The 11,916-nt window shown below is 55.7% G+C and overlaps 1 protein-coding gene across 1 annotated transcript; it reads right to left on the reverse strand.

The window, feature by feature from the left end:
* Positions 1 to 741: 741 nt before the first annotated feature.
* On the reverse strand, positions 742 to 9,339 carry Tmem151b (transmembrane protein 151B). The gene is made up of 3 exons (XM_027950377.2): positions 8,797 to 9,339; positions 5,916 to 6,356; positions 742 to 4,756 (listed from the first exon to the last, which is right to left on the reverse strand). The coding sequence occupies exons 1-3, from the start codon at positions 8,911 to 8,913 to the stop codon at positions 3,629 to 3,631; spliced, it is 1,686 nt and encodes a 561-aa protein (XP_027806178.1). The 5' UTR covers positions 8,914 to 9,339; the 3' UTR covers positions 742 to 3,628.
* Positions 9,340 to 11,916: the final 2,577 nt, after the last annotated feature.

Raw genomic sequence — 11,916 nt, forward strand, 5'->3', positions numbered from 1 at the left:
GGACCTGACTTGGGTCTTTACCTCAGCTCCATCGGGAATTTCATGCTTTTGCTGGGCACTCTGCTGCAGAATGTCACAGTGGTTCAGAGGAAGGGGGAGGGGAGACCAGTCCTTGAAGTATGTGATAGAGGGTCATAGGCAAACCGATGGGAGGTGGGGAAGGGGAACTGAGATAGGGAAAGAAGCAGTATAAAGCAGACACCTAGTTTTGGGACCCAGAAAAAGGATTACTGGACCCCACAAATGACCAACTCCTTCCAGCAATAGGTAAGGCAGAGAAGACTCTGAGGACTGTACCTGATCAGACAGGTTTTCTCCTGTGAGGGCTGCCCACCTCCCTGGCTCACCACTCCCATATTCCTCTCTACTGCGCAGATCCTTAACCTTCAAGTACATATACACATTCTCTCCCTCTTCCTCTCTCTCACTCTCTCCTTCTCCTTCTCCCTCTCTCTCTCCCCTCTGGCTACAGTAGAATCATGCCTGGCTCTTTCTGCCACCTTCCTGTTGCCTGATTCTATAAGGTCATGTTGGTCACATTCTATAGGTCACACCATCCCCTAATCCCCAACTCTCAATTTGAGAAAGGGACAATGGGTGACAGGAGCTCAGACCTCCCTTGAGGAGGCAATCGTAGAGAATGACTGCTGAGGAAGTGTGGTATTACTCCTGCCATCCACCCCAGGGAGCTTCTTGCAGGACAAAGGAGATAGGGAAGCAGCGCACACTGGGAAAGAGAGATCAGTGAGTCATCCGCAACTTTATTATCCACCAGTTTGATTTGTACAATCTTTGCGCTTGGATATCCACAACAGAAAGGCCACAGTGTGATGCACCCAATTGACAGAGACCTGTCTTCTCCCCAGCCAGGCCCAGCCCACCCCACAAGCCCTTGTCCCCAGGACCATGGAGCCTTCCAGGTGCTCTCCATGAATCCCCAGCACTCTGTGGCTGCCCAACCTGGGACCAAACCCACAGGAATCACATCAGCCCATGGGGCCACAAGAGGACCTGACTGATGGATTCAGGCTGAGCTTCATCCTCCATTCTCTTTGGGCTGAGTGGCCCAGAGCCTCCAAACCCATGTCCCCATAGGGCGGGCCATGGGCTACAACCACAATCCAGGAGTGCCTGCCTTCTAGAGACTTCTAACAAACAGGCGCTGAGCAGAGCACCAAAGGGGGCTTGGGAGTGACTGCAGCATGTGCCTGTCTGGGCCACCTAAAGTCCTTCCATGCCTGACACCCTCTGACAGTTCCGGAGTGCAAACGTGTAGGTGTGAGGGTAGGTGTGTGTGTAGCCACAGCTGCTAGCAGAGGTTCTAATTAGAGAAACAAGAACATTCAGTGTAAAGTTTAATTTTAGAGATTAATTTTCTGGTTTTCGTTTTCCCTGGCAATCAATAAAGTCACCAAGAAAATAGACCAAAGAATTGGTTTCTCTCTAAGTCTGTGCGTGTGTGGGAGCTGAGTCTGTCTGTGTAAGATGACCTAGGCAGAAATGATCCTTTCAGGGGAAAAGTATAACAGGGGCTCCTCTTCCCGTCTTCTGAGGCTAGGCTGTGGCCTCAGGACTGGGCCTGAGGGAGGAGCCAAGTTCCTCCAGCCTTGGAGCCACAAGGTGGCCAGGATGACCCCATATGAGGACAGGACATCCATGTGCCAGGCCAAGAACTGGGGCCTGAGGCCACAACTCACCACCTGTACCTCACAGATGTCAATTCAGAGGAAAGAAGGGTGTTCCTGCTTCCAGATCCCTGATAAGCACAGACTCAGGGTCCAGGCAGTTTTCATACTGGCAGGCAGGTGAGCACTGCTGCCCAGGAAAACCCAGTGGGCAGCTGTTCCCTTCTGCCCAAACCTCTCCCTCTCTGATGTCCCCTCCCTCCTCCTCTCAGCTATCTATGTGATTGGAAAGTTCAACTCCTTGATGAGCCATGGGCTATGGTGTCTCCACAATTTGTCCATTCCCTCCACCCCGTTTCCTCCTGGAAAGGAGGGAAGGGGAGCCAGGGTGATGTTGCATAGGTGGAGGCCACACCCCTCTATAGGGCAGGCCTGGCTGGGCTGGAGGAATATGGGAGAGGCTGGAGGTGGAGATCTGATGGCTGAGGCAAAGCAAGAAGCAGCAGGGGTGGGCCGTGCCTGGGTGGCCCCAGGGAATCCCGTCTAGGCTGAAAAGTGAGCTCAACCCTGGGACGCTAAATCTGCTGGGAAAACCTTAGCCAGGGCAGTTGGGAGGGCATGGGTTGTACAAGACATGCACACTGACACACACTGGAGTGGAAGAGCACAGGGGGAGAGAAGTTGGTGTCAGAGCTTTAGGGGAACAGGACGGGAGGCCAGCGCCTTGGGGCGGTGGCAGGATGCCCTTCTGAAGACCCTGGAACACACAGCAGGGCTTCAGCTTGTGGGATAGAGGAAGATGGAGTGGTCAGGCAAGATTCAGAGAATTCCTGCCTCTGACCCTGCCACTGGAATTGAGTATTTCTCCAGCTGGGACTTATGACACCATCCTCAGCCCCAGAGAGGCGTGTAAAAGGGGCAAGCACATTCCACTCCTCCGCATGGTTCTGGGGGAGGAAAGGGCTGCCACCCGGGCACCCCTATCTTTAGAGGTCCTTTCACTGTACCCTCCGCTGCCCTCTGCTCTTTAATTCTTCTGCTTGACACACAAGTATCTTGTGGTCTCTCCACTTAGTCACTCACCCTGGCCAGCTCTAATGAGTATTGCCAGGGTGGCACCTGAGTCTCTCTAAAGGGAGCACCCGCCCAGAACCCAGGTGAGGAGGTTGCTGCTGGGAGGCTGCGGGAGTTTCCAGAGAGGACTGAGGCGTTCTGCCCTCTATGGCTCCCCTCCCCTCCCCCTGCACCCTGGCAACAGCTCTTCAGAGCCAGGGATGAGTGACGTAGGTGTAGTGAGCACAGTCCCTCCAGGATCTGGCTCCTGGGGCTCAGTGAGATAAACAACAGCGGAGGGAGTGGCAGAAAGGAAACCCCAAGCTTTGGGGCCAGCGCCAAGAAAAGGACAGCAACATTTCCACGACGTGGAGATGGAGTATTGGGGCTGCCACCTGACCCTGGCCTCAGACCCGCTGAATTCATTAGCTGGTTGGAAGCCAGCCCTCGGGTTCACCAAACCACCGCCCCCTCAATAGAGGCCTCAGCGGGGCCATGAAACGGAAGAAGGAAAGCCCCAACTGCCCTTCCCCGCAGCCTCTACACCTCCCAGCTGCACTGCCAGGGCTGCTCCCTTGAGAGGAGGCCCAACAGCACAGTTGCCAAATAACAGTCAGGAGACCCGTTGACAGGCTGGACGGGAAATCTCGAATGTGCGTGTAGGAGGAGGAGGCATCTCCTTAGGAACTTGAGTGGGGCTGGAAGAGCGACTCTGCCCAGGTGGGTGGGATTTTAGGAGATGTGTTGATCCCCTCCCACCCTTCTGTCTCTATGTACAGGGAAGGCAGGGGTCTCAGTCCCACCTGGGACCGTCTGGGCGCTCTCCCCTTACCCGCTTCCCGCTGTAACCCGCCCAGCCTCAGTCATCGTGTCTCCCCCTGCTACACGCAGGGAGCCCAGGCGGCAAGGGGCAGGAGGGAAGACATTGTGGGCCTCCCCAGGGCCGGAGTTCACAGTGAGGTCTCCACGCAGGAGCCGTGGCGGTGCAGCGGCCGGTGGCTGTGGCCCAGACACCCCTCCTGCCTGTGGACGATGAGGACTGGAAAGTAGAGGGCGTCGTGATAGGGCGGCGGCGGGCCGGCCTCCTCCTCGTCGTCGTCTTCGTCGTCCCCCATGCTGGCCTGGCTCGACAGCCGCGTCTGCTCCGTGGGGCAGCTCGCTTCGTTGACACTCCCGCTCCGGCTGCGCCACAGACAGCTGCGTCGGGAACCGTAGAGACGGCCGAGCGAGAAGCGACTGCCCCCGCAGCCCGCGCCTCCGCCGGGCCCAGGGCCTGCCCGCGGGCTGGCGCATATGCTCAGCGCGCTGCGTGAGAAGATGGATGAGCTGCTGACCGCGCGCTGGCAGTGCTCGCAGCTGCGCCGATAAGGGGCCACTCCCGCCGCGCCCGGACCGCCCACCCCGCCATAGCGGCAGGTGGGCGCGAAGCCACCGCCTGCTGCCCCGCTGCAGCGCGCGCCCAGCCCCGCCAGGTCCATGAGCACCGCCTCCGAGTAGCTGGGCACTAGCTGCTGGTTGGAGCGAATGTGCCATTCAAGTTCCGTGCTGTCCACCGTGTTGACGCGCGGCAGGCGGTGGGTAAGCGGGGGCAGGAGCTCGTCGCTGGGGCTGAGGCCGCCGCCCGCGCTGCTAGCCGAGCCCGGGCCCTCCAGACCGAAGAGCTTCTCCACGTGGTAGTGCGCGTAGGCCGTGCGGTACTCAGCCAGCACGCGAAGGGGCCACGACAACGTGAGTAGCGCCGCAGCCCAGAAGGCCGACGAGCAGGCGTACCAGGGCGGCCTGGTTGGGTCCGGGAAGGCCACCATGAACTCTCGAAAGTCCACGTTCTTGAGGTGCATGCCCTCGCGCGCCTCCATATAGTCGTCCAGGCCCTCGTTCTCCGCAAAGAAGCGCGCGCGCTGGCACAGGTACGCGTTCTCAGCCTCCACGCTGGCAAAGCTGAAGCACTTGGTGAAGCGCAGCCTCGTGGCGGGCGCGCCCTCCAGCCCCACCAGCGCCTTGGACACGTCTCGGACGCCACAGCGCGCATAGTCGAACTCGGCCTCTGCTACATGCGTGTTGACACGCTCGTGGTAGACCTGCAGCACGGGGAGGCGGCTGGAGTCCCCAAGAGCCGGTGCCACGGTGCCCTCCTCTATCTGCTCACGCTGGCCCTCCGGACCACCCGTCCCATTGCTGTTCTTGTTGCCTGGTCCATCCCTAAGCCTGTCCCGTTTTAAGCAGCGGCTGGAGCAGGGAGATCTTACCGTCTTGGCTATGGAAACACTGAGCTCTTTGCTTAATCAATGAGTTAAGAGAGGAGATTGGACTACAGTCAACCCTCCCTGACTGCATTCAGTAAGCTCTGCTTCCTCTTGATCCCTGGTTTGTCTGATCCTTTTCTCACTGCCTGCCTTGTCCTGCGCTGCTCCTCACTACCACAAGCTGCCTCCCCGTCTTCATTTTTACGTGTGTTTCCAAATGTGTATCCAAAGGAGCCCCGGAAGAACCTCTCTGTCACTAGGCTCCCCATTCTGGCCTTACTTATCACTCAACCTCCTTCTTTCCTCTCATAGGTCCCAGGCTTTTGTCTACTCATCCCAATTCTGAAACAGAGGTCACCAGCACAACTCCTCCAGAACCTCACAAAGTCTAATTCTCAAAGTGGTGATTGTTTTGTGGACTCTCCATAAATTCCCCCACACCATCCTCTGGGAGCCTTGAACCAGGAATCCAAACACCTGGTTTTGAGTCTATCATTCAGGAGTTGCAAACCTTGGGCCAGTTTCTAAGCTTAGGTCTCCTTACCTGTGAAAGAGAACTCAGTGGCAGTCACCTCACTGAACAGGTGAGCACATGCTGTGAGACTGGACCTGTGAAGTCATCTGTAGCCAATAAGCACTGAATAGTATAAACCTTGGAACAGACAGCTTGGGACTGACTCCCATCTCATCCACATGCTAGCTAAGTGACCTTGAACAAGTTATTTAACCTCATGGGGTCTTGGCCTCCTCATCTGTAAGATGGGGACACACCTTCCTCATAGACTTGCTCTGAGTATTAAATAAATGCTTTAATATTTGTAAAGTACTCAGAGCCTGGCTCTTTCGGTGTTTGCTATTATTAAGTTATTCTTACCACCCTCTTATTGCAGTGCCCATTTGAGCTCACAGCTGCCTTGTGCTCTTTCACACACAGGTGCAAGTCTGTGCACCCTCTCCCATCTTGAATGGCCTGCTCTCCCCTCCAGCCTCTCACCTGGGTGGTAGTGTAGGCATCTCCGTTGCGGTATCTGGTGACCTGACGGGTTCGGCGGACATAGTGATAGCTGATGGCCTTCCACCAGATGCAGGGTGTGGCCTGCTGCATGCGGCCCACACGCTCCCGCACGCTGCTCACATCAACACGGTGCTGGAGCTCATGGCGGGCTTGGCAGTGCCAACACTCCACCAGGTAGACGGCGTACAACATGAGCAGGAAGGCCAGGGGGATGTAGACATAGCCGTTGGAGCAGGGGCTGTCATGGTACATGAGGCTGTTGCCCTGGTAGGCGCTGCTGAAGGTGAGGCGGGTCACTGTGGTGACATGGCACCAGGCCACTGCCCCCAGGCAGCCGTACATGAGCAGCGAGAGCAGGAGGCACTTCCAGTGGGACTCACGGCAGAGGGACTTTGTGAAAGAGGGCTGGATGGGACGCTGCTGCTCAGATGGGCAGGGAGGGGGTCAAGATGAGTGGGAAGTCAGACAGAGTGGCAGGACCCAGCAAAGAGATGGACGCAGGAATGAAGGGGCAGAGACCAGCATCAGAGACACAGACGGGGGTGTAGAGAGAAAACATAAGACCGAGATGGGAACCACAGACCAGAGATAAACGCAGAAGTGATCCAGAGAGAGCCACAAGGACAGTAAAAGGGACCAGAATGCCAATACAGGAAAGTGCGGAGAGACACCCCAAGAGGCAGAGAGGGATCAGAACCAGAAATGGAGGCCCAGGAAGCAAAGACACAGATGGATAGGATGGCACCCAGAGAAAGAGAGTGCAAAGACAGACACAAAGATGGTAATGAAACAGGAGGAGGTGTGGATGGGGAAGAAGGGAGGACAGACAGATAGGCATCAGCAAAGGTAGGACGCCAGCCTAGACCCCTTCCAGGTGTTCCAGGAAAGGGGGGAGGGACCCACGTCACCACCCACTTATCAGGTGAGGGCCCTGACTTTTTTTTGGGGGGGTATTGGGGATTGAACTCAGGAGCACTCGACCACTGAGCCACATCCCTAGCCCTATTTTGTATTTTATTTAGAGACAGGGTCTCAATGGGTTGCTTAGCACCTCGTTTTTGCTGAAGCTGGTTTTGAACTCTCAATCTTCCTGCCTCAGCCTCCCGAGTCACTGGGATTACATGCATGTGCCACCGCACCCGGCTGGGCCCTTACTTCTTGCAGATATTTTCAGTCTAGGTTCTGGAGGAGCCACTCCCCTTTAACCAATCCAACTCTTAACTCTCATGGCAATCAGTCTAACACTTCTTTGGAGGAGGATCCAGAAGAAAGCCCAGGCCCCCTTCTGGACTCCTCCAATGAGTCTTCCTGCTACACCTTATTATTGTTTCCCTCTGTTCTAGGATGAGAAGGAGGGGATGGGGTCCCTAAGCAAAAGGCAGTCCAAAGGGAGGTATTCAAAAAGGCAGAGTTGGGGCCAGGGTTATGGCTCAGTGGTAGAGCACTTGCCTCGCATGCGTGAAGCACTGGGTTCGATCCCTAGCACCACATGAAAATAAACAAATAAAATAAAGGTATTGTGTCCATCTACAAGTAAAAAAAAAATTTTTTTTTTTTAAAGGCAGAGTCATGTGGCTAGGGAGAGGATGGGAACAGGGGATATGGGGCACGGTTAGGAAGAAAGTCATTTGAAATCCAGCCATTTGTCACAGAAAACAGTTTTTAGTGCTCCGTTAAAGCATTTGGCACATTCTGTCCCATGGTTGGCCCAGTGAGTTGTTTACATGTCTGAGCCTCCTCTAGACTGAGCACCCCTGAGGGCAGGGCCCATGCCTAATTCTTTGCATCCTGGATGCCTACCATGGTGCTGGCACTCAGCAGTCACGTAATATATGACCTCTTGCTGGAATCCTGACTTGTCCCTTCAGTTCTGCCGGCCTAACTTGGAGGCCAGCCAGGAAAAGGAAAAAAGGGGTGGAAAGAAAGAGCATAGTAACAAGCAGCAGGCCCTGGACTTAGTATGGATAGGTAGGTGGAATAGGAAATAGCACACAGCATGTACCTATAAGAGCACATACCTTTTGGAAGCCTTGTCTCTGGGAGGTGTGTGCATACATGCACCTTTGTGCCCACCTGACTATGTGCTTGTCCCAGTGTGGGCACAACCAGAAGGAGCTCTACCTATAATTCTGTCCCTCTTGCTGAGCTCCTGGTCTAGTGTAGTGTGCATGTATGTGCATAAGTGTGCATGAGAGGCCCACGGTGGGGGGGCTGCTTCTGGTAATTTCCTTAGTTTCTTTGTCTCCAGTTTCAGAAGACTATCCTATGGCCCTCAACTAGGGATATGCTTAGTACCAAGACTCTGAAGGATTCTTGAGCTTAGGGACCCCTAGGGAAAGGAGCAGAGGGTTGGGAGATGGGGTGCTCCCCACATACACATTCACACCCCTGTGACCCCAGGAGGTACAGCTTCCATACACATCTGAACTTCGCAGGGCCCTAGCCTAGGTAACCTCACCATTTCTCCAAGGTGCATTCCTGACTCTGAAGCCCCTATAAAGTCCCCCTTCATAGCCATCAAGAGAGCATCCCCTCTGTAAGATGGGATCCCACCACCATGCTCACCCCACCCTGGGATAGCCTAGTCCCCGGCTCCAGCCCCGGGGTCCGCGAGGCCCCGCCCCAGGCCCCTCCCACTGCCCGGGACCCCCTGGCCCCGCCCCCGGTGCGGCCCCCTCCTCGCCACCGCGGACAGCTCCGGCCGCCAGGTGGGGGCGGCGGCGCCGGACTGCGGCTGTGGCGGCCGGCTCGGGGTGCGGGGCGCCGGCCGCGCTGCGGCGGAACCGCGGGGGCCGCGCACGGCGGGGGGGATGGGGACCAGGCCGCGGCAGTGCCGGGGGAAGGGGCCGCTGGCTCTCACCTCCTCTCGGGCGGGGCCCTCGTCCGCCGCTGCCATGGGCTCCTCCGGGACCCCCGAGCCGCCACCGCCGCCGCCGCCGCCGGCGCTCTCTCCCGCGGCCGAGCCAGGGGGGGACATGGCGTAGAGGGGGCGCGTCGAGCTCAAGACCTCCCGGGGGGCTGCCAGGGGCTGGGGGCATCCTGCGCTGGCCCTGGGGAAGGGGCGGGAGGGGGCGGGGCCCTCACTGCTCCCCACCCCCCGACGGGGGGAGGGGGCCTGGAAAGGGCACCCGGGGTAAGGGGATGGGGGCCGGGGTTGGGGGGCAGGCTAGAGGGGCCGGGCTGGGGGGGCCGGGGCCGGGGGCGGGTGTCACCTTGAGGCCCTCGCGGCGCCGCTCCGCCTCCCGCCCGCTCCCGCCGCCGCCTTTTGTCTGAACGGAGCTGGAGCCAGCGCGCCCCCCCTCTTCCTCCCAGCGCAGCCCAGCCCCGCCCTCGGCCCCCCAAACTCCGCCTTCCTCAAGCCTTCCTAATAACCACCCCGTAAAGGGGAGAAGCAACAGGGGCTCCGCGCACCCCTTCCCCGGTCCCAGCCCTGCTTTCCACACCTCCCTCCTGCCCGCCCGCCCATCCTGGGAAGATCTATGCCGCAACTCCTCTCCTGTCCTCCGTGGAGGGGGCGCCCGAGGGTCAACCAACACCCCCCGCGAGCCGGCTCCCGCAAGTTCCTGGGTCTAAGGAGCGGGGGAAAGGAAAATGAGTCTTGGTATCATAAGGAAGATCCTTATTAGTTGCATCGTAAAGGGTTAAGGCAAGAGCCAAACTTCAGACGATGGAATAGGGTGAAAGGGGAGAGAATGAAGCTAGTTGTAAGAAAAGGACTAACAGAGGACAGAGGAGAGGACATTGGAACCGGCCTTCACTGAACCTTCTTCCTCCCTTAGAAGAACAGCCCCAGAAAAGCAATGAAGTATGTACAATGCCCTAGGCTGGAGGTCAAGGAAACTTGAGTTCTAATTGTTAATCTTGGCTCTGCCATTAGTGAGTTGTCTGACCTTGGGCAAGTGCCTTTCCCTCTCTCAGCCTTTATTTTTTCATCAGTGCAGTGAGAATGTTGACTAGATAATCTCTAAGGCTTCTGGTCTGTGGGTGTAGGAGGCAGAGTCACAGACTACAAACCAGGCTGAGTGACTGCAGCCAGCCTGCCCCCACCCCATGCTGTCCATCTCACATTGCTTTTCCCTACACCGGGTAGGATAGTAAGGAAGGGGACTGACATTCATTCATTCATTCATGCATTCCTGGATGGATGCATCCATTCAATAAACAAGTATTAGACAGCCAATGTGTGCCCTGTATAAAATGAAACACAATTTTGAAGTTTACAGGGACTAAAGGGCATGGAAACCAATCATGATAGGATGTAATAAAGGCATGCATGATCAGTTTGTTCATTTGCAGTCACTGGGGGATCCTACTTTGTGTCATTAGGGTCCTTGACACCCAGTAACTGTTCTTATTTATCCTCAAGGAACCAAGGCAGAAGGAGAGCAAGTAACTAACCCGTCATCTGCTAACACTCACAGAGCTAGCTAGTCCTAGAATTCAGATCTTTCCTGTTCAAAAATTCAGGGGGAGCCAGGCACAAGGGCACATGCTTGTAATCTCACCTACTTGGGAGACTGAGGCAGGAGGCCACAAGTTCAAGGTCAGCCTCAACAATTTAGTGAGACCATCTCAAACTAAAAGCTGAAAAGGGCTGGAATGTAGCTAGTGATAAAGCACCTCTGGGTCAATCCCCATTACAAAAAAAAAAAAAAAAAGTAATTCATAGCAAAGCCTGGATATCTGATCTCTGAGTGTAGGATACAAGCAAATATATGTGCAGGGGCTATTCCTGCACCTCATCTGGGGCAGAAGAACCACTTCCTCCACCTGGTCCTGCCTCCGTTTTCCCTTTTCAGTCAAGGTGAGGTTCCATCACTTCAGAACCATCCAACCTGAATGATCCTTTCCAGGTTGGTGAGTGCATTCTCCCTGCCCAAGTAGAGAAGGGTGTGGTACTGAAGAGGTGGGGCCTCTCTTCACTCCTGTGGCAGAGGACAGAATCTCTTGGTGGCTATTCCAATGTCTCACACCCATGCTTTTTGGGTGATTTCAGCCCATTCAGACTGAAATCAGGACTCTAGTCCTCCATGCAGACAAAGGGCCAAGGTCCTAACGCAGCCTTCCTAACCTGCAGGATTCTTTACTTCCCCATGTAGGTGTTTATAATCTTCCTTCTGACATCAACCCCACTGCCTTTCCACCTCCCATCCAAGGGCCTTTGGAGGAAAGATAATCCAACTCCTTTTGGCCAATGCCACAGCTCCCAAGACACAAAATACTACCTTGCCTTCTCCATTCACACACACTACCCTTCCCTTGAAGCTCCAGGAAAGGGTAGAGAGGGGGGATGGTGGGATGAGCCAGCTGACCAGCTGGTCACCATGGAAACTAGAACTGTTTCCCAAGATGAGCCTGGCTAGGGTGGGCAGAGATGGGGAGTGAAGGCAGAACAAAGGGAACCAGAGAACTCAGCAGAGGGAGAGAAGGACTTCAGGGGCCTAGCCTCGGACAAGACTGTTACTGAGGAGCAAAGTCAGGGCCGTGAACACGCTATAACCTGAGTCGAAGTTCCTAGGGCATCTTTCCAAATAACACTGCCATGGTCCCTTTCCCCATTCTTGGAATGACAGGAGGGCTTCCTGAGAGAGTGCAGGTTCTAGTGCTGGTGGCAGTGGGTGACTCAATGCTGACCTCATGTGGCCATGAAAGGGGCTGATACACACCTGTTATGGCTCAGGGCCAGACATCTAGCTGGGTTGGGATGGGTTTTTCTTTAAATTTAGCCTCTGTGTCAATTAGAAGGGTGGTCACTGAACTCTCTTGAGTTCTGTATCCCTGAACAGGGCTCAGATGCCATCCATGCATGGCTTAGATCTTGACAAAGGAAGACAGTTTCACTGAAATGAATTTCAAGGTTTGAGTTAAGTCAGAAGAACCCAGAGGTCAGCATTGCACTTCCTGACCTCTGAAACTTGGGCAATTCAACTCACCCTTCTGGCCCTCAGCTTCCCAACATTAAAATGGGGGTGATAGTACC

Source organism: Marmota flaviventris, chromosome 6 (assembly GCF_047511675.1).
Source record: "Marmota flaviventris isolate mMarFla1 chromosome 6, mMarFla1.hap1, whole genome shotgun sequence".
In the NCBI taxonomy this organism is placed as follows: Eukaryota; Metazoa; Chordata; class Mammalia; order Rodentia; family Sciuridae; genus Marmota; species Marmota flaviventris.